The 23,143-nt window shown below is 38.3% G+C and overlaps 1 protein-coding gene across 1 annotated transcript in view; it reads left to right on the top strand.

Moving 5' to 3' along the window:
- dennd2c (DENN/MADD domain containing 2C) overlaps positions 1-23,143 on the top strand; it is a 54,959-nt gene that overhangs the window by 28,727 nt on the left and 3,089 nt on the right. Inside the window, exons 8-18 of the mRNA XM_057824756.1 lie at positions 1,525-1,712; positions 1,884-1,993; positions 6,256-6,325; positions 6,800-6,877; positions 9,666-9,806; positions 17,290-17,438; positions 17,563-17,740; positions 17,809-17,850; positions 18,843-18,948; positions 19,127-19,366; positions 23,017-23,103. Coding sequence (XP_057680739.1) covers positions 1,525-1,712; positions 1,884-1,993; positions 6,256-6,325; positions 6,800-6,877; positions 9,666-9,806; positions 17,290-17,438; positions 17,563-17,740; positions 17,809-17,850; positions 18,843-18,948; positions 19,127-19,366; positions 23,017-23,103 — 1,389 coding nt within the window. The remainder of the gene's footprint in view (positions 1-1,524; positions 1,713-1,883; positions 1,994-6,255; positions 6,326-6,799; positions 6,878-9,665; positions 9,807-17,289; positions 17,439-17,562; positions 17,741-17,808; positions 17,851-18,842; positions 18,949-19,126; positions 19,367-23,016; positions 23,104-23,143) is intronic.

Raw genomic sequence — 23,143 nt, 5'->3', positions numbered from 1 at the left:
TTCATTTAAAAAGTTGTGTGGGTGCGCTGTGCGTGTGCTTGGAAGCCATGTTGCAAGTGACGTTACTTACGTCACCAAGTGACGTCACCACGTCAGTACGGAGCATGCGCAGAAAGAACGCAACCAGACACCATTCCGCTTCCCTGTTTACATGATATAATTTTACTTCTAATCGGTTTGGGAAAAGGAATATTCCACCCCTGTGAATCGGAATGAAATTCCATTCGGTTTGGGCCTGTTCATTCCGAATGAGGTGTTTATATGGAACGCATTTATTCGGTTTGAACAAATATTCCGATTGTAATTGGAATATTTGGCTCCATGTAAACGTGGCAAGTGACACCATTTTAAAACGATAACTCGATTCTTGACAGGAGCATTTTGGGATAGAAAGTATCACGATATATCACCATTTTGATATTTTGTCACACCCCTAGTTGTAGTTCTAGTATTATATTACAACATTTAAGTACAATGTAGGCATTTATGTCAGCAGTTTATTTTGGTGGTCAAAATTGGTTTTAAATACAGTAGAACATAGAAATAATTACTCACTTGTGCTTTTTACCTTATAGAGAACTAGAATGTTTTGGACAGTCAGTGTTGTTTTTGGCAGCCCTTTTAATTTTTTGTCTTTTGGATAAAAATACTTATATGTCTTAGGCATATTTTAGTCATTGTAAAACGTGTTCATCTAGTTTTAGTCAATGAAATCTCATAAATCTTCGTCTAGCTTTAGTCGACAGTTACTCAAAATGTTTTCGTCTGTAAAATTCAAAAGTACTAATAAGTCCAAAAATAAAGGTTTCCAACAATTTCGAATGAACATAGACAGACGAGCACATATTGTAGCGTCTTCAAGGACAACGCCAACTTCGTGATGATAATATACACACTCAGCAGGAAAAGCAGTCCATTATTTTCAATTAAACCAGCCTAGAAGCCACGAACTTTATGTAAAAAATAGATTGTCTAAGCGTTAAAAAGGATGCTTGCCACGCTAAAGTTGACGCTAATGCTAACGCGTTGGGTTACATTTAGTGCGTGATGATCACTCGACACAGACCTTAAAAGGCTAAAGCAACATTGCATATTGTCTCTTGCCAAGATAAGAAAACAATTCTTACCATGTGTTTCCAAACAAGCGAGATGGAGCGCAACCTAGCTTGAAAAACATCCTAAACTACAGTGAGGAGAGTCAAGGAGAGGCGCAGGTGTCATTGTTGACAAAAACAACAATATTCAAAACTATTATATACAGGGCGTCCCAAAAATGTATACACTCTTTAGCAGTTGGTAACAAAATTGTCTATGGATTTTTTGTAGATTAAACCCATTAAATCCATGATGGCAGCAGCCAGATTAAACTTTAAAGAAAGAAAATGTATTCTCAAATGCTACTGGAAGTATGAAAACCCAGTTCAAGTGTAAACATGTCAAGTTATTAGCTGCAAAAGGGTGTATACATTATTTGGGACACCCTGTATATAATTTTCAGGAATCTGACTTTGTGATTGTGTGCAGGTTTAAAGAGATCCGTTCACAAACCGTTACTTCTGAAGCGCAAGGCAGGCTACCGCACTCTGGAGAAAGACCTGATCCAGGCACAGCAGCAGCAGCAGCTTTTCCAAATGTTTGTGGTAGTGTCTTTGAGGAAAGGCTCCCCAGCAAACACCTACTCCCCTGAAATAACGCAGCAGTTCCCCAAAATGGTTTGTAACTGCTGATATCTACTGATGATTCATTCTAGTTGTCAAACTATTTTATTGTTGTTGTTAAAAGACTAAATGTTGTTTGGTTGGGAGTCACTTAGTTTGTATGGGGTTTACAGTACACCTTAAGGATTGCTCCTGGATAATGAAACACAAATTAATTTGTTTCAGTTTGAAAAGTCATCCAGACTCTCTAAGGAAGCTGAAGATCAACTGAGAGTCATCCCCAAATTTTGTTTCCCCGACATACGCGACTGGAAGCCTTCTGGACACACGCCAAGGTCTGCCATAATGAATCTTGACATGTCTTTAATGTTAACTTTGATAACGTTCTTTCTTGATTTTATTATGAACAACTGAATCCCAATCCTCTTCAGTTTATATAAAAGCCATACCTGGCATGGCTGCCGTCACCACGATCTTTAAATCGGGTAACAGTTTTTAAGTATAGCGGACTATCGGCCAATCAGTATCTTCCCTCTGGTTTTTAAAGGGTACCACGGATAGAAAGATGTAGTTCTTAAAAGATAAATGTTAGTACGAGTTTTAATAATTTGGTATTAAAACCGCTCTTAATGTTTTCATTTTAATAAAATTAGTAAAATTATCTTAACTACTAGGTCGTTATTGTTGTTGACGTTGCAAGGCGGTGATATGTACGCTGCCGGACTTCTACAGTGTCACTCTTTAACTACATAAACATGTCATCCGTTCTGCCCTTCCAATTTTAACCCGATTGGAACATTAATGAGAAGGACAGCAAAAGCAAAATGAGCAGGAAAGACGGGATGAGATGTGTAGCGTTCATGTGTCAAATTCGCTAGTGACAGCACTCTCCTGCTCTAGTGACGAGAGCAGGAGAGTGTTTGATGTCAAAAACTGTTTGCAGATCTTCACGGTAAACTATTGTGTGATCCAGCTTATTCCAATATTATTAGGGAGATAGTTAGCATGATGTCAAAAACTGTTTGCAGATCTTCACGGTAAACTATTGTGTGATCAAACTTATTCCAATATTATTATGGAGATAGCATCCAGAGTTGTCGTGTGCTTTCCATATGATTAGGGTATACAGTGAAACACCAGTTTGATTATTTTTGCTGATAGCCCGTGCATCACAGCACACGAAAACGTTGATGCAGTTTGCCTCTACCGAGACATCTAAGGGGCTCCGTAACTGAGAGACTACTGCATTACCTTATTTTTGTCATGTAAAAGCAGATGTTCATATCGTTGATCATCCTGCTGGTGTTCTCAGATATATCAACTTTATCAGATATTGCTCCCGAAGCTTGCTTTCCGGTGAATAAGCGACACGGAAAACAAATAAATGTATTAAACTTAGTGTGATTGCTGGCTATTCGTATTATTTTATGCCCAACAGATTATAATGATACCTTATTTTGCACATTGAGATCTAAGAAGCAGAGAAAGCACACAGGCGTTCAGATTCCTAGCTCAGACCGTGCCGTTTATTGGCATAAACTTGGGCAACTCCTCCTTCACGACATACAATTGAACATAAGTATTATGTAGTGAAAATAAGACAAAAATAATTTTCATAGCTCTCAAAAAAATAATATTCACAAAAAGAAAAGTGCTTCAATCTGTATTAATGAGGCCCTATTCTTACACAGTTAAACAACAATGCAAAGAGAGCTGGCATTCACAAATTCACAATCAAAATAGATATGCAAAATACACATAAGACTTAGACTTTGGTCAAACTCAATTTGAACATTTTAGCAACTCGTTTAGCTCAACAAATACACTGGATGGCAATATTTAGTCACAATATACATACTACAGTATGATGCTGGGAGCCATTATCAAGTGTCTTAGCTTCACAACATACAATTGAAGATTAGGCACAATGGACCTGTACTGGGGAATAAAAAGAAAACTACGGTTCAGACAAGGGACAAAACGCACTCATTGGCTTGATCTCTAATTAACGTAAAACTCGCCATTGACACCTTGTGGCGTATTTAAATCAATACCTTACAAAGTTAAAGAGTGACACTGTGGAAGTACGGTCAGCGTGACCATGTGACGTCACCGCCCTGCGACGTCTACAACAATGGCGAGCTGCTAGTTAATTTTTTTTGCTGAAATTTTTACAAATTTTATTTAAACGAAAACATTAAGAGGGATTTTAATATCAAATCATTATAACTCGTACTAACTTTATCTTTTAAGAGCCACATGTCTTTCTATCCATGGTTCCCATTAAAGTTGCTGAGAGATGGGTAGAAAAAATTATGAATGAACATTTAAATAAAGACCACTCTCTTTTGCATCCAATGTAATTTGGTTTCTGTGAAAATCATTCCACAGAGTTTGCAAACTGTTCGATTAGATTTGAAAAGATCAAACGCATGTTGGACACCAAACCTCGCGTTGGTGCAGTATTTCAAGATCTGAGAAAAGTATTAGACACCGTAAATCATGAAATTATTTTTACTTGGATGCAATTCAGTGGATAAAATCATACTGTATTTAGAATTCAGGAAACTGTGTGTCTCCATTAACAGTGTCAAATATATAATATACAATATTTCTAGTTGTCTCTGTTGGCCTCACGGGTCAGTAATTGGCCCACTGTTATTTTCTATGTATATCAATGACTTGCGAAATTGGAGTGTAAATATTGAATTTCAAATATACGCTGATAGTGCTGTCATCATCACTAGTGCAAAAAATATTCAAGACGCAGCCTCTGCTCTCATATTAGCGATGGTTCCTATAAATGAATGGTTTTACAAATCTTGCCTGCTACCAGTGTTGGGAAAGGTCATTTTCTACATTAAGTAGTTCAAATTGCAGTTCATAAACTTTGAAATCAACTCTTCAGTTCATAGTTCATAATTCAAAATTTTGAACTACAGTTCAGGGTTAGAAAAATGAATTTTAGTAGTTATTTTATTGTTTATTCATTTTTTTTTTTTTAACTTTTGTAATTCTTTCTTCTCCCCAATAATTACTGCAAGCTACTATTGACAGAGTCGATATTAAAACCACTGACAGCAATTATTTTATCCACGTAAACACATAAACTCTGTCAGATTCGTCTTCATATTCAATTTCAAATCTGTGTCGGTACTGACCTGTTCGTAAAACTCACTTAAATGTTGGTAATAGGCTAGTGTTCTGTCAGATTTGTACCCCATCAGAAATTGGAACTTTGCATTTCTGCACATGCACGTAACGTTATGAACGACCACGAAGGTAGCCATTCCAAAGTAAACACCAAAAAACAAAAACTTTCTATAAATAGGGTTGTATGTATATATGTACTTAAGTTTGGTCATGGAGGCACACGAAGGAAAGTCCTCTCTCACCGCGTCTTCCCCGTGCCGTTTGGCATTTATTTGCACTTTATTCATGTTGCAGAAGTATGTTCATGATGCAGGTTGTTTAAATATTATCAAAAGATGCTAAATTAAGTCCAACTGAATGTAAAAGAGTGGTTATTCACCGCCATAAAAGCTTCGGGAGCAAAAGCTGTCAGCTTTTGATCTCATTAATTTGTAATACGGATTACGTGTCCCATAATCAACCTGGGTTCACACAGCCAATGGGATGAGACTTGGGGGATGGGGGAAATCACTGTTCTGTTATATAATCTCTAGTGAGATGTGCGCGAGAGTTACGGTGCATAAAAAAAGAGCTGACATCACATATACAGCAGTAGTCGCTTATGTCCTTTCCTGCACAACACCAGTACTTGACAATGAACAAGGTTATGAGCGCCGCTCACAACCACTAGAATGAGCGCATTCACAATAATGTTTATGAGACAAAAATACGATGTGTTCAGTTCATGTTCGCCCAAAATATGAACGTTTCCATGAACGATCATTCAACTTGTTCATGCACAACACTGTCTATTACTAAATACAACTAAAACTGTATGATGTTCACAAAGTGACCTTTGGACATCAAACATTCAGGTGTATTTTGGGGAGGACAGGAACTAAAAAATTGTCTCTGAAGTACCTTGGAGTGACACTGGATTCCACAATGTCTTTTAAGAGCCACATTAAAAGAATAGAAGAAAGGAACAGGCCACCACTCGTCATCAGGGAGTGTCCTTCATTTCAAACCTTTAAAACTCACCTCAAGCAATGGTTGAAAGTAAACCAGTCCTGTAACTACTAACTTTTACTTCGTAGTAACTGATTGTACTGTACTGTGTTTTATTGTAACCTCTTGTTCTCTATTACAGTATGTCTTCTATTGTCTATTGTTTAGTTACCTGCCTAGGGACTGTGAATGTAAATTCGCATTTTTGCTATAATCCGGCATTCATTCATTCATTTTCCATGCCGCTTTTCCTCACGAGGGTCACGGAGGTGCTGGAGCCTATCCCAACTAACTACGGGCAGTAGGGAGGGTACACCCTGAACTGGTTGCCAACCAATCATAATCCGGCATATTTACGTTTTTTAGATGTGTCTAAATAAATGTGCACAAATGTGCACCGTCCCCATCAAATAAATAAAAAAATGCCTGACAATTGTGATTTTGCGTGTTTTCCCAGTGAGACCTTCTCCTTTGTCCTGACCGGGGAAGATGGGAGCCGCTGGTTCTGTTACTGCCGTAAGATCCTGGTGAGTCACTTTGGCGTGATGTTTTTGTGATGACATGGCAGCCAGCCATACTGTTACTCAACTCTCCGGGCCCAGTGCATGTGAATCGCAGACCACATGATTGAAAGTGAGAAGAATTTCCCCTGTCTTTTGTCTCAGTCTGAGCCGTCAAAACACTTTCGTCCCCACACACACTTTATGGGTTGAAATTATGTGGCCTTACTGTTGTGTTGTGCGGTTTTGGCCTTTTGTGCACTGGCGAAGATTTGTTGTTTTACATTTGCTGATTGCTGCTTCTGTCATAAAAAGGAATCTTGTTAACTGCACTGACAAAGCTATTTTCTGTGTTGCTTCTGGCTATAAATGCTTCTAAACCCACCTTTGAATGGTGTTGAGACTCGTGTGGTTATACATAGTATGTTTGCTGAGCTGTTGACAATTGAGCATTGATGTCAAGGGGTGTGTCTGACATATGAAACTTTTGTCTTCTTAAAGCCCAGCGGAAAGGGCAAAAGGCTCCCTGAGGTTCATTGTGTTGTCAGCAAGCTGGGCTGTTTCAACCTGTTTGCCAAGGTAAAGCAAGCACACACTGCAGCATTAAGCATGTTTCATTCAGAAGACACAGTGGTAGATACAATGTTTTTAACTCAATGGCTGCCGTTGACAGCGACAGATGTCCAATCCAGTTCAAATGGATTGGACTAGTGATAAACTAATTAAATTCTAGGGAGTGCGAGTCACCTGATTTTGAGAATCCAAATACAGAGTCCCGATCCGATGCCTGAAAATTTTATTTAATTTCTTATTTATTTGAACGAAAGTTCCAAACATGTTCCAGTTCTCTACTGTTTACAGTACTTCCTTCTCCTCTTTTCTGAGAGTGTTGCGTAGGATAAAACTGAATTTTTTTTTTTCTTTTGGCCATTGTATTTCTGGGTTATTTTGTTACTTTTAGGTCTTAAAATATAAAAAATATATATACACAGTGGGGCAAATAAGTATTTAGTCAACCACCAATTGTGCAAGTTCTCCTACTTGAAAAGATTAGAGAGGCCTGTAATTGTGGGTAAACCTCAACCAGGAGAGACGGAATGTGGAGAAAAAAAAAAAAAAACAGAAAATCACATTGTTTGATTTTTAAAGAATTTATTTCCAAATTAGAGTGGAAAATAAGTATTTGGCCACCTACAAACAAGCAAAATTTCTGGCTGTCAAAGAGGTCTAACTTCCTCTAACGAGGTCTAACGAGGCTCCACTCGTTACCTGTATTAATGGCACCTGTTTTAACTCATTATCGGTATAAAAGACACCTGTCCACAACCTCAGTCAGTCACACTCCAAACTCCACTATGGCCAAGACCGAAGAGCTGTCGAAGGACACCAGAGACAAAATTGTGGACCTGCACCAGGCTGGGAAGACTAAATCTGCAATAGCTAAAACGCATGGTGTAAAGAAATCAACTGTGGGAGCAATTATTAGAAAATGGAAGACATACAAGACCACTGATAATCTCCCTCGATCTGGGGCTCCATGCAAGATCTCACCCCGTGGCGTCAAAATGATAACAAGAATGGTGAGCAAAAATCCCAGAACCACACGGGGGGACCTAGTGAATGACCTACAGAGAGCTGGGACCACAGTAACAAAGGCTACTACCAGTAACACAATGCACCACCAGGGACTCAAATCCTGCACTGCCAGACGTGTCCCCCTGCTGAAGAAAGTACACGTCCAGGCCTGTCTGCGGTTCGCTAGAGAGCATTTGGATGATCCAGAAGAGTGCTGGGAGAATGTGTTATGGTCAGATGAAACCAAAATAGAACTTTTTGGTAGAAACGCATGTTCTCGTGTTTGGAGGAGAAAGGATACTGAATTGCATCCGAAAAACACCATACCCACTGCGATGCATGGGGGTGGAAACATCATGCTTTGGGGCTGTTTTTCTGCAAAGGGACCAGGATGACTGATCTGTGTAAAGGAAAGAATGAATGGGCCATGTATGATAAATGGTGTTATACTTGTATAGCGCTTTTCTACCTATCAAGGTACTCAAAGCGCTTTACACTACATTGCCATCTACCTACTGGTGACACAGCACCAGGAGCAATGTGGGGTTCAGTATCTTGCTCAAGGATACTTAGGCGAGTTCATCAGGGTGGAGAATCGAACCCACAGCCTCAGGTTGGGGGACAACTACTCCACCACTGAGCCACGCCATCCCCGCCATCGCCATCCCCATGTATCGAGAGATTTTGAGTGAAAATCTCCTTCCATCACCAAGGGCTTTGAAGATGAGACGTGGCTGGGTCTTTCAGCATGACAATGATCCCAAACACGCAGCCAGGGCAACAAAGGAGTGGCTTCGTAAGAAGCATTTCAAGGTCCTGGAGTGGCTTAGCCAGTCTGCAGATCTCAACCCCATAGAAAATCTGTGGAGGGAGTTGAAAGTCTGTGTTGCCCAACAACAGCCCCAAAACATCACTGCGCTAGAGGAGATCTGCATGAAGGAATGGGCCAAAATACCAGTAACAGTGTGTGAAAAGCTTGTAAAGAGTTACAGAAAATATTTGGTCTCCGTTATTTCCAACAAAGGGTACATAACACCGTATTAAGATGAACTTTTAGTATTGACAAAATACTTATTTTCCACCATGATTTGCAAATAAATTCTTTAAAAATCAAACAATGTGATTTTCAGTTTTTTTTCTTCCACATTCTGTCTTTCATGGTTTAGGTTTACCCATGTTGACAATTACAGGCCTCTCTAATATTTTCAAGTGGGAGAACTTGCACAATTAGTGGTTGACTAAATACTTACTGGTATTTGCACCACTGTAAATGTACTGCCCAAAGCACTGTGTTTCCTTGTGCACTGCCCGAAAGCCAGCTAACATTGTATGTCCTCCAATAAACCACAAGGCTTGGCCTTTTCCTCTTTTTATATGAAATAAATTGTTCGCGTGTGTGAAACTGTAACAAAGAAACATGCATGCATTCAACACAACTGCACAATACACGCTGGTAGACACAACACTTCACTTGAGCTACAAGCTATAAGTATAGGTTAGCTTCCATACAGCAGGACTTAGAGTATGAACTAATTTCGTTCATATAACTTTTCCCCATAAACACACATATACTGTAGATGACAGGTTGGCAGGAAGGAGGGTGAGAGGCTATACGAGCATGAAGCAGAAAAATAAAAAAATATTTTTTTTAAATTAAAAACCTGATCCTTTTCACCCGATTCCTATCCTCTGAAAAATGGCGTGATCGGCCTGATTTCCGATCACGTGATTGAATCGGGACATCCCTAACATCAACCCTTTGTGTCAATTTGTCTGCCTCCTTGCTGCACAGATTTTGGAGGAGGTGGAGCGGCGCCGAGAGATTGCCCCAGCATTGGTTTACCCTTTTATGCGTAGTGTGATGGAAGCGCCTTTCCCGGCTCCAGGTCGCACAGTCACGGTCAAGAGTTTCCTGCCTGGTGCTGGGAATGAGGTACAGTAAGCCACAGTACAAATGGGTATTGAGCACGTTTGTTCCCCTTAACCGATCTTCCATGTCTGAGGCTGTCTATGTAAGACTGCATTTAAACTTTTACTACCCAATCACATGGGAAGAGATTGTATGGTTGAGATCAGAAAACCCAGACAAATGCTCATTATGTAGTTTTAGATAAATACACTTACCAAAAAATAAGCTTCATCCAAGGCGAAAAACATTTAGAATATGGGGGGAGGTGAGACTTTAAGATAATGTTCATCATGATAATAATCCAAATAACAAAAACTAAATGAGCACTATGAGAGCAGAACCATGCCTAAGGAGCCAAATTGAAAGCATTGCCATATTTGGTAGCATGGCCAATCGTTTCCCTTGTCGTTGTACCACATACCTTGCAAATCTGAGTTAACTTTACAACAGATTAGTCTATTTATCGATAAATTCCTTTTCTGACATCTGTGGCCTTCCGTTTCATGTTACATCATGTAACATCCTGTAAGTTAACTGAAGAACGAATAAAGGTATTATAAGTAATCTTGAACACAGACAACCAAGTACATTACCTCCGGCTTCCGTAGGTTTCACCTTATGGGAGAGCTAATACATGAAAAGTGTGTGCATTTAACATCATGTGTGTAAATTAGAGCACGTGTATGGATTTTGTTTGATTCAGCAAGATTCTTCCAAAACAATTAAAATGAAATTAATTACATAAATTGATTATTTGATTATTGATTTTTTAAAGTCTGAAATTTGGGCTCTTTTTGTCTTTTACTGAAAAAACGGAGGCATGGAGTATTTAGAATCCTGGGTTTAAGCAGGTTTGAACTAAAGCAAATTTGCACTTAAATAGAGAATGTTACTGTATATTGAAAGCCATAATTTTATGTTGTTCAAACATAAAAACATTTTTACTTGAGTGCTGGATGAAGCTTCAGGAATAAATTGATATAATGTACTTTTATGCTTACGCGGAGAAACTGCTTTTTCAGCCTTGTCTGTGTTTTCCGCCATATATAAAATTTTTAAATGAAGACCTAGTTATAAAATATCTAAAATATTTGGAAAGCAATAAAACAAACAACCACAATGTATTAAATGGAAAAGAATCCTACAAAATATTTCATAATTGGTCAAAATTATTTTTTGAACGGACCATGTGACTAGCACCTTAGAGATGGTCCTTTGCTTAGCCAAACTTACACCTGAGGAGGCAAGATGGATATTTCAGATTTCTGTTTCATTTTTGCCCCCGCCCCTACTAAAGTCAAACAACGCCTATGCTTTTACGTCCATTTTGATATGTTTTTTTCTAAAGTGATATGCAAATATCGTAATAACAGTCCTCAAGTGTCGTATCGGGATTAATCGGGATCGAATGACTTTCCAGAAAATTATAGTTTTTTTTTTCCATATCCAGCGTCTTGATGGGGAGTACTCAAAGCCACAACATATCGTCATAGCACAATTAATTTGTACATGAAAACGTAAAGTTTAAAAGGCAACTGCGACATTGTAATCGCAAGAGACTCATCTTTTGCCCAAAAAACGGTGCTGTCGCCTCCACAATCAGGGATTTTCTATGCTATTTCTTGGAGTGAATTAATTTTTCGCACTAAATTGAGGCTTACAGAGATGAAATGCACGCCTAGAAATATATATAAATATAACATATAATAATAGTATCAATACATATAATATACTGTATACTATAATATAAATTATAATAAGTACAGCAGTGTTTTTCTTTTCCCTGTCAAAAGCCGCCCAGCCGTTTCGGAGTCCAGAGGAACACACACAAAGTTCCATTTATATATACAGTACAGGCCAAAATAATGAACACACCTTCTCATTCGTGCATTTTTTTTTTTTAATTTTCATGACTAATTGCATTGTAAATTCTCACTGAAGGTAATAAAACTATGAATGAATATGTGTGGAATTATGTACTTAGCAAAAAAAGGTGAAATAACTAAAAATGAGAGGTGGGTAGAATAGTCAACAATTTTACTCAAGTAAAAGTAAAAGTAGTCATCAAAACAATGTACTCAAGTACAAGTAGAAAAAGGTATTTGGTGAAAAGAATACTCAAGTAATGATTAACATTGTGAGTAACTGCTTATGATATATATATATATTTAGGGCTGTCAAAATTATCGCGTTAACGGACGGTAATTAATTTTTAAAATTAATCACGTTAAAATATTTGACGCAATTAACGCACATGCCCCGCTCAGACAGATTTAAATGCCAGTACAGTGAAATGCCCACATGTTGTGTTTTATGGAGTTTTGCCGCCCTCTGCTGGCGCTTGGGTGTGACTGATTTTATAGGCTTAAGCACCCATGAGCATTGTGTAAGTAATTATTGACATCAACAATGGCGGGCTACTAGTTCATTTTTTGATTGAAATTTTTACAAATTTTATTTAAACGAAAACATTAAGAGGGGTTTTAATATAGAATTTCTATAACTTGTACTAACATTTATCTTTTAAGAACTACAGGTCTTTCTATCCATGGATCGCTTTAACAGAATGTTAATAATGTTAATGCCATCTTGTTGATTTATTGTTATAATAAACAAATACAGTCCCTATGTAGCGTATGTTGAATGTATATATCCATCTTTGTTCTTATCTTTCCATTCCAACAATAATTTTTACAGAAAAATATGGCCTATTTTATAGATGGTTTGAATTGCGATTAATTGCGATTAATTACGATTAATTAATTTTTAAGCTGTAATTAACTCGAATAAAAATTTTAAACGTTTGACAATTTTTTTTTTTTTTTGGGGTGAAACATGGTAATATATCAAGGGTCGCGGTGCCGTAATCGCAGACATCAAGCAGTGGTCAAGATTTTCTTTTTCATATATTTACCCTTTTAAACGTTGTTTTTCAATTTTTCTTTGTTTGGATCGATTATTTACCATCTAACATCAGGGAATATGCGACAGTAACAAACAAAAAAAAAACAATTAAGCGATAGTTATGAGGTCGATACCCATGACTTATTTACAGACACCATTTTTTTCATTGTGATGCAATTTGTTTAAAAGTTTAAAATATGTGAGTGAATAATTTTTTCAAACGAAATATTAGACACCAATGAATGATTCTAAGCTAAAAATGACAGACATTTTTGAATAATAGATATAATTACTTACCTTCTTTTTATGGCTGGGTTGAGACAAAAGTTTGGGGGCTTAATGCGCCCATGAATCTGCTATAGCAGCATATAGACATGTTGTTCTATCAAACACAACAGTTCTTTTGGCTTAAAATACAGCACTTTATTTTAAAGAGGGGTGCAAGAGCAGGAACTGCTTTTTCAGCCATGTCTGTGTTTTCCGTCATATATATATGAATATATATCAAGGGTGTAGGTTTGCATAGAGACGGTAGGAACATAACACGACCAACTTTTCAGGATACTCAAATTGTCCCCACCAACTTTTCAGCAACCTTATTTGAATTATAGGGTGATTCAAAATGAATGTGCCAAGTCATAACACAACATGTCAAAAATGAAAAACATTACAAAACTCTAGCTTGGACACCAGTGTCGAACATCATTTCAAGTTTTACACATTAATTTATTATTTTTGCTCTATGTCTCTCTCTAAAATGTGTATTTACTGCCATCCTATGGCAAACACATGACATGACATACATTTATTATTACGTACACTGCTGGCCAAAAGTATTGGCACTCCTGCAGTTCTGTCAGATAATGCTCAATTTCTCCCAGAAAATGATTGCAATAACAAATGCTTTGGTAGTAATATCTTCATTTATTTTGCCACACTGAGTACTTGTAAGTAGTAGTTTGTAGTAGTAGTAGTAGTAGTAGTAGTTTGAGCACTTATAAAACATGGAATAAAACTTGAAATGATGTTCATCACATACGTCCAAGCTAGAGTTGTGTAATGTTTTTCATTTTTGACATGTTGTGTTATGATTTTGGCACATTCATTTTGTGTCACCCGATAGGTCGTTTAGATTGTCTTCCTACTGTATATGTTGTAAGGATATAATTGACCCTACCATTATTAAATGACACATTTTCATTATGTTCAGACTTACATTTACCCTTTTTCACTTGCTGAATAAGCCGGTCAACCCCCCCCCCAAAAAAAAAACACATTTGATTGGCTGATGACTTGGATTTATTTAAAATTTATTTATTTTCTACTATATTTATTAAGAGAAGATTTTTATTTGCAGCCTACGCAGACATTTTTTCTTCTTCAGATAATCATACATTAATCATAATCGAGGTAAAAAGTTTTCTTATTTTGTTGAGTTTGGCTGTACTTGTGGACAAAAGCAGTAGTGTTTTACCTGAACGAAGGCTCCATTTTTTTTATACCCTAAGTTTTTTCAGTTATATTTAATTTCTTTATTACGACAGATAATGTTGAGTGGTCTTAAGACAAATCTTTATATTTTGCATTACTGGATAGTTAAGAGATTATTTACAAGTTTGTAGTTATGGGGCATGCTAATATAATTTATGTTCAAATATTGCAATTTATATTTGCTAATAAAATCTGGTCATTTATTCTGGAAGTTTTCAAAATGTTTCTTCAGCAGTTTTGAATCATACAGGGGGGTCACAAGATGGGATACACGTGATAGTTAGTATAAATCAATACAGATTTTTTTTGTTTTGCATTGATCATTTGACATATCAATTATTAGGTTCCTATTCGTGAGAAATGTAGCCCTGACCCCAGTTAATTTGTTTGGTCCTATTAATTTCCCGTCCCCAGCAAAAAATTTACATGCATTTTATGCTATTATATCGTCCCTACCAATGTTGACACCAAACCTACGCCCTTGATATATATACATATATATATATATATATATATAATTTCTTTTACAATGGTACTATTTTTCTCTCAGCACAAACCTATCTAAATGAACTGTTGTTATAATGATACTGTACAATAACTAGGGGGTGTGCCATCTTAGGCACCCCACGATTTGATTCGATTACGATTCAGGGTGCTACGATTCGATTTTTGAATGAGGATTGCGGTATTGATGATGATCACGATTATCACGATTATCACGATAATCGATGCATCGTTCAGTACTGGTTAATAAAGTAGCCAAACAAATTTACAGTGGTACCTCGACATATGATTGCTTCGACACACGATCTTTTCGACATCCGACGTAAAATTTGACTCGCCATTTGTATCTACATCCGACGAAAAACTCGAAATACGACGACATGGCAGCACCGCAGACGAATGCACGGCGGATTTTCTTGTGTGACAAATCGACACAGGTTTCAAAAAAAGGTTGGTACAGGTGGTGAAACAAGGAAAAAGTTGACGCTTACCTTCTAAATGAAAATGCAAATTATAGAAAAATATGAGCGTGGGCTGGGCATCCGTGAAATGGCTAAACAATAAATCTCCACAGTCCTCCTCCGACCATCGTTCGCCAGTCTTTATAAATTAAGCTGACAATTCTTATTGTGGTAACATCTCCATATAAATTGCCAGATTCGCCACGTTTTTATCATTTATTTCACAACTTATTCAAGACAAAACACCTACTGTGTGCTGCAATTGATGGTGTTCTCAAGAAAACATTAAAAGTCAAAGTGAAACTCTCTGGCACGTCAGCCCCGCGGTGCGTTCAGGTAGCACATAAAACGTCCGCCACATTATAACCCGATTCATTACATTAATACAGGAATTATTTTTATTATTTTTATTATATTACTCCGATTTTTATTTATAATTTATTTGTTTTGCTATGTGTAATTGCAATTTGTAATAGTACCAGCAGTATTTATTAGGGATTTAATGTAGGTTTTTGAGCTGTGGAACGAATTAATGGAATTATAATGTATTCCTATTGGAAAATCCTGCTCGACATACGACCATTTCGACTTACAAACAAGGTCCTGGAACGGATTAACTTCCTATGTAGAGGTACCACTGTATGTCCATTATTTATTTAAAATTCATGATTCAACAGGAAAGATGGAAACATGCCCATACAACAAAAAGCTGCCCTTAAGCTGCCTTTTTATTTATTTATTTTTTACAAGAACGTGCAAAAACATTAACCATTTTAAAGGGAGTTCTTATTTCTCTCAACAGTACAATAAAATTTACCCTGGTGGAATAAATTCCACATTTTCTGGACACAAACAAAGTGTCTTTAGAATTAAGACTTCTTTTAACCAATATACTTTGTTTTCACAGTGTTACAGTTGGAAATCACAACTGCTCTTGGCACCGCCACACACACAGTCATTACAGTGCGCGCACTTCTCTCCCTCTCTCTCCCGCAACAACAGATTTCTGTACTATTTCGCATGTTTGTAGTGTTACCGCTGTACTTAATCATGGTTTTACACGTTCTGCATATGAAATACCCGTTAGCGAATTAGCTAATTAGCTTAGCGCTCGGCACTAACTATTAACATCTCAAAAACAACAACAATAAAGGCTAAACAGTACAAGAGGGTTCGTGTACTCACCTCTTATAGACGCACACAGGTCTTAACAACACACTCAGGACATTTATGCCTTAAAACTACTTGCCTGGCACAGCCAGACTATTCTCACTGTATTTTTCAAACACTGTGAGAAATAGTCTGGGACCCAGCCCATTAACGGCCTCTCGAGCAAGATACAAAATCAACAGTCCAATCAAATTCGTGTATTTGCGTGACGTGTTCTTAACGAGTAACGTCATTCTTGCGTGCCGAAAGTCGTCTCTACAACGACACAGATGGCGAACGGGAGAGCCGAGAATATGTTCCAATCCGCGGTAAAACAAGTTTTAAATTAGCAAAAACACATCAAAACAAGTCATTGACAACAGTCAACATGGCTCGCGCTAGCCATGTTGAATAAACTTCTCCATTCTCCGCTCACGCTAATTTTCGCTTTAACAACATCACGTCTGCCCGTCGCTGATTGGTCCACTCTGCTCTCTGTTTGCTGTGGCTTGCTCCGCCCTCAGAATTTTATCCGCCAGATGGTCGCCAGACTCAATCGCCGGAACAGCGGTGAGTCTGGTATACCAGGCAATAAAACTACTGCTGGACGGTAGGAAAGACAAGGAGCAACGAACTATCTCTCTTCCCCTCTCTCTCTAATAAATAACTTGCGCACAAAAGCGCGACCGCCGGGTCACGCTTCTGTCTCATACACAAATTTAATTTCCAGTCTTTTAAAAAGGAGTAAATCTTTAGTAACAGTAACAGGGAGCATCCATCATAACGTTGTGCAAGCGTCCGTTAACGGTGTCCGAGCGGCAGACGTGTCTTGAATTTCATTCGGCAACGAGCGGCTCTCATAAAGTTATGAGTGGAAATCATCGTTTTTTAACCTTTATGAATCGTAATCGAATCGTCACGTGTCGAATCGCGATGCATGTAATAATCGATTTTTTGGGAACTCCTCTAAGATAAACAGGACATCATTCTCGTTGCAGGTTCTGACTTTGTGCCGTCCTGTCGACTCCAGATTAGAACACGTGGATTTTGACACGCTTCTCCAATGTCTCAGTGTGGGGAATCTCCTGCAGGTGTTTGCTTCCCTACTTCTTGAGAGGAGGGTAATCTTTGTGGCTGAAAAACTCAGGTGAATCCTTTGCCCCCAGTAGCCTAACAAACGCACACGCCTCTGTCCTTCACTAAATCACACTTGTTCAGTACTTATCTTGCTTCAAAGTTTGTCATCTTTGTTGTTTTGTTGTATCCACCAGTATGCTGTCCCGTTGCGGTCACGCAGTGCTGGCGCTGTTGTACCCTTTCACATGGCAGCACACCTTTGTGCCCGTATTGCCTACCAGCATGTTGGACATCAGCTGCTCCCCCACGCCGTTCCTGATCGGGGTGCTTGCTCCTTCTTTGCCCCAAGTGCTTGAACTACCTATAGAGGAGGTGAGTCAAAATTTTCCCTGCATACGTATGTGAAAGATGTTCAATGTCTTCTCTTTCCGTCTTTGCAGGTACTTATCGTGGATTTGTGTGCAGATGAGTTTGTCACTCAGGTGTGTATTTTGAGCTTGATGGGGTTAATTTGAATGCATGCATGCTTTTGAATGCATAGAATGCGATTACCTGCATTGTTAAAAATTAAAATTGTTAAAAATTAAAAGATATTACTAGAGATGTGACCAAAAATTCGGCGCCAAATATAGCTAAAATCGCATTTTTAGTTTTCAGTTAAAAGGCCGAACGTTTACCACCAAAAAGTGTGAAGAACCTTAGTCCTCTTGTGATGACGTTATAAAAAGTCGGCAAAATCTTGACTTAAATCTATCTTTAAATTATGAAAGTTTTAAAACTTACACATGTCGAAAGTAGACAGAAGGGAAGTAATGCAATAACGGGAGCAATTTTAACAATTTTAACAACTTTAACAGTTGATTCACAACATTAAATGACTTCCACACATAGCAAACTTTACTATCTAGTTATCGCAATACCCGCAATACCTCTGTGTCTAGTTAAGTTTAGGGTAAAGAATTGGGCTAGAGCCAATTGTCCCAAAACCCTTTAAATTTCACATTGTGTGACCAGTTTTTGTTTTTTGTCTTTTTTTGGGGGGGAGAAAAAAAAACATGAAAATATCACCAATTACTTTGCCAAGTAACTAATTACTCTTACATTCAGGTAACTGAGTTACTAACTCAATTACTTTTTGGGAGAAATAATTTGTAACTGTAATTAATTACTCTTTTAAAGTAAGATTAACAACACTGCTACCAAAGCATTTGCAATTGCAATCATTTTCTGGGAGAAATTGAGCATCATCTGACAGAATTGCAGGGGTGCCAATACTTTTGGCCAGCACTGTCGACATTTGTATTTTTAGGCAGTTTTTTTTTTTTTGACCAGGGTTTCCAATATTCGGTTTTGGTCAAGGATTTTGCTTTCGGTTCATCGCTACTGATTACCTGAATTGTGAAAAAATAAAGCTAATGCCATACCTTGAATCCAACATTGCACCAGCAAATTGATATTCCTGATTGTCGTGCAGCTCGGAGATGAGGACTGCATCCTGCCTAGTAAGCTGCAAGCAGCATTACAACAGATTCTGGATGAGCGGGAAGATATTCTCAAGCAGGATGGGGACACGACTGAAGGTTTGTGCCATACAATGGCGTTAATCTTTGACTTGAGTCACAGTCGCACTTTTGGAGCTACTGCACTGTATGTACTTTGTAAGAGACTCCTCTCAATCTTCTGTTAACAAACAAACTAACAAACATCTTTCTGAATAGAAAAAAAATAACTTGTATGTTAATTTCGTTTCCTGTGCAGACCAGACGGTAGACCTCTGCTCCCTGGTGTCGGAGGCCTTTGTGCACTTCTTCGTGGAGCTGGTGGGCCACTACCCTCTCCACATGGAGTCATCCAATGGGAGCAGGGAGCTTCAGCGCGATAATTTCCGCAAGTCTCACCCGTCGCGCGGTGTCCGGCAGTTCCTGCAGCTGTTCATGGAATCGCAGATGTTTGCCGGTTTCATTCAGGACAAAGAGCTGCGCAAGGGGGGAGGAAGAGGTAATGTTAAGCTTCTAGTAAAGGAAAAAAACAGTTGCATCGTATACTAAGAGTAATTTTGAAAGGTCAGTATTTCTAAAATACGTAACCCCAGACATGACATAAATGAAAGAAAAAAAAATTAGCTCGTGCGCACGCTCGAATTGTTCATGCACACGAGCTACTACTTTGTGCGCACAGGGGATGTGAAGGTAAACACATCGAGCGCGCGCCAGCGGAGGGCAAATAGCCAAACAGTGTACTTCCGCTAGTGGAAGGCAAACAGTCAGCCAGTGTGCTTCCGCTAGCTTTCTGATTGGTTGGCTTTGTGACACGTTGGTAGCGTGTGCTCAAGTGAGCGCGCGGAGAAAAAAAACTGAAGAGCACAGGAGTCGAGAAATTTAGCGAGAGCGGGAGGTGTGCTCAAAATCCATTTTTGGTCGCTCAGAATAGAGACAGCACAGGTGTGCAGAAATTGAGCGAGAGCAGGAGGGGTGTTTTCTGTGCTCAAAATCTATTATTGCTAGCTCAGAATAGAGGCAGCGATATAACGCCTTATTTGCCAGTGACTGTGGCTGGAGGAGAGCGAGCCTTCAGTAAAATGAAAATAATAAAAAACTACCTACGCTCCACCATATCACAGGGCAGGCTTAACAACCTAGCCATGCTCCCCATTACGCGTGAGCTTGCTCAAAAACTGGATTTCACTGATGATGTAAATGTCTTTGCTCTCAAAAAAATCTAGGCGCATCACTGTTTGAGGGCTTGATAACCCCAGGGATGTGGAGGGGGCAGGCACAGGATGTTTAGTTATACTGTTTTGTTGCTTAGCAGGCAGGCATAGCACCCTCATTTGTATTGTATTGTAGCCTACATGGGACAATAGATGGAGATGTTTATATTCTGTCACATAACATTACGGTCTGTTAAATTGAACTGTCCATTTTGATTTAAATAATTTGAAAATTTACACTGTCATTGCTTGCAAAGGGTTAAAAGTACTGCGTATGTTGTCGTGACAAGCCGGTGGCAGGGGTGGGGTTAGGGTAGCCTATAATGGTCTCTTGTCCCCGGGCCGCTGCAAGTCTGTTGACAGCCCTTAGTGCAAGCATAAACTCTGAGGTAAACTTTTTTTTTCACAACTTAGGTGCTTTCGGAGTCCCCTCAGCAATGACATTTTCGCAAATGATCACTCCAAATATAAAGTGGAAATACAAATGAAATTTACAGAATACAAAAATACAATACAATTACTGAAAATAATGTTTCTGTTGGTTTCATCACCTGACCTGTGACCTCCAACTCTCACTGGAGCGGTTCGGAGCCGCGTGTGAAGTAATTGGGATGAAGATCCGCACCTCCAGATCCGAGACCATGGTCCTCAGTTGGAAAAGGGTGGCGTGCTCTCTCCGGGTCGGAGAGGAGATCCTGCCCCAATTGGAGGAGTTTAAGTGTCTTAGGGTCTTGTTCACGAGTAAGGGTAGGAGGGAGCGGGAGATCGACAGGCGAATCGGTGTTTATTTATTTATTTAGAAATTGAAATTGCAAATGTAAAGGGGCAGAACATGTAACAATTATACCGAACTTACCTTTGCTCCTATTCATTGAATGTTGCATTTCATGTAAATTTACTGTTTCCTGTTTTTGACCCAAAGAAAAACATGGCCTTTAGAATTATCTGTTTGATGGACTGCACTCATATGAAACTTATTCCCACCTCAGATAGTGAACCCTCAATTAGTTGGTATTTGTGCTTTTGCCTGTGTGTGTATTTTTGTGGGGGGGGGAACACAGTAATATGTGCACTCAAAGCAATGTCAAAAAGCAAAATAATGCTTTGCCGCCACCTAGTGATATTTTTGTGTCAAGCACCTTTGTCAAGTTGAGCAAATGAGCGTCATTCAGTCATGCCATAGCCTTGCCCGTAACATTTAATTTCATGGCAACACGTTTTATCCACATGATATTAGACCGTTAATTACAATATATTGATATTTGCCACGGAATGAAATTGATACATAGACGTCACTATCAGTTGACGGGACACGGGGCACGGAGCCGATCCGTGTGGGGGGGGGGGGGGGGGGGGTCTATTTTAAAAAACTTAAAATTCAATTTTTTTTTCCAAAACCAAAGCCACTAGCGACCTAAAAGAGAAACAGGTACATCCCTTAGGCATATTTGAGTCTCCATAAGCAGCAGCATCTAAAAATGCAAAGTCGTTCCATAATAAAATCCTGATTAATTTTAATGTAAGTATAACAAAACTTAAAATGGCTATGAAATTCTCAGATTTTATGCTAATTGCACAAAAAATCACCAAATGCAGAGATAATCACCTATATTTTCAGGATCAATAGCAATATTTAACATATAAGTTTTTGCTAGAAATAGATTTTTTTTTTTTAACAAAATCCAACATGGCGGCCGTCACAAAACAAAGAGCTTTTTAAGATGAAAATTCTAGTCATTAAATGCTTAAATTGCGCAATTTCTATTGATATGAATGTAAAACAGTATAGATTTTTGGTTAAAAGCAAAAAACAGGCTGCTATCCTTCATTTTACGTAAATATTTCATGCCAAAGTGACAGTATTGTGTAATCTGACATGGCGGCTGTCACCAAACATAGAGCTTTCTAAGATGAAAATTCTAGTAAATACCGTATTTTTCGGACTACAAGTCAGTTTTTTTTTCATAGTTTGGCTGGGGGTGCGACTTATACTCTGAAGTGACTTATTTGTGAAATTATTAACACATTATTATATCATTTGATTGTTTGGTAAACTTGTTAGCATATTCTTTATGCTATAGTTATCTGAATAACTCTTAATAGCTATGGTACATTAACATACCGGCCACGTTCGCATTTTGTTGTTCATGCATCATGTAACATTATCATACTGTACACTTATTCAGCATGTTGCTCTCTATTGTATTTTTATTTTAAATTGCTTTTCAAGATGACATCTGTTGTATGTGTTGGATTTTATCGAGTAAATTCCCCCCAAAAATGCGACTAATACTCCAGTGCGACTTATATATGTTTTTTTTCCTCTTCGTTGGGCATTTTATGGCGGGAGCGACTTATACTCAGGCGCGACTTGTAGTCCGAAAAATACGGTAAATGCTTAAATCGTGCAATTTCTATAGATATGAACATAGAACAGTCTGGATTCTTGGCTAAAAGCAAAAAACGGGCTGTTATCGTTCGTTCTACGTAAATATTTCAAGTCAAAGTTACACCAATTTTATCCATTGATTTTTTTTCTTTTTCTGTCAACGTTTCATAGTGCATGCATGGTGCTATTTAATATAATAATTACCTTGAATCCTCAACCACATCACTTTTGAGACACTCTTGCCTGCTTGTATGCAGTAAAACCTTTGTCCTGTTCCCACCTAAATCCACCGTTAGAACGCAGCTTGCGTTTTGAGTTTTTCACAGTGAAAGCCAACTCAATGTTCTGCCTTGGTCGGCCCCCGATGGGAAGGCGTCGTGCAAAGTCTGTGGGAGCTGTCTTGTCAACTGATGGTAGAGTCTAGGATTGATAATATTCAAAAATGCTTGTTTCATTACAAAAAAAAAAAAAAAAAAATCCAGATTTGCACTGAACTACAATAGCGTATTTGTCTCATTGATGTTGATGTACATGTTTTCTCCTGTATAGGGTTGTTTGAAATTAGAGTGGCTGAATATTTGGACTGTACTCCTGACCCAGAACCAAGTGGAGTGAACAAGTTTCTTAAAGGACTGGGTGAGTCTTCTTTCATTTTGTTATTATTCAATAAGAAACA

The sequence above is a fragment of the Corythoichthys intestinalis genome, chromosome 2, assembly GCF_030265065.1.
Source record: "Corythoichthys intestinalis isolate RoL2023-P3 chromosome 2, ASM3026506v1, whole genome shotgun sequence".
Taxonomy (NCBI): Eukaryota; Metazoa; Chordata; class Actinopteri; order Syngnathiformes; family Syngnathidae; genus Corythoichthys; species Corythoichthys intestinalis.
This window is presented reverse-complemented; position numbering and strand designations above follow the sequence as displayed.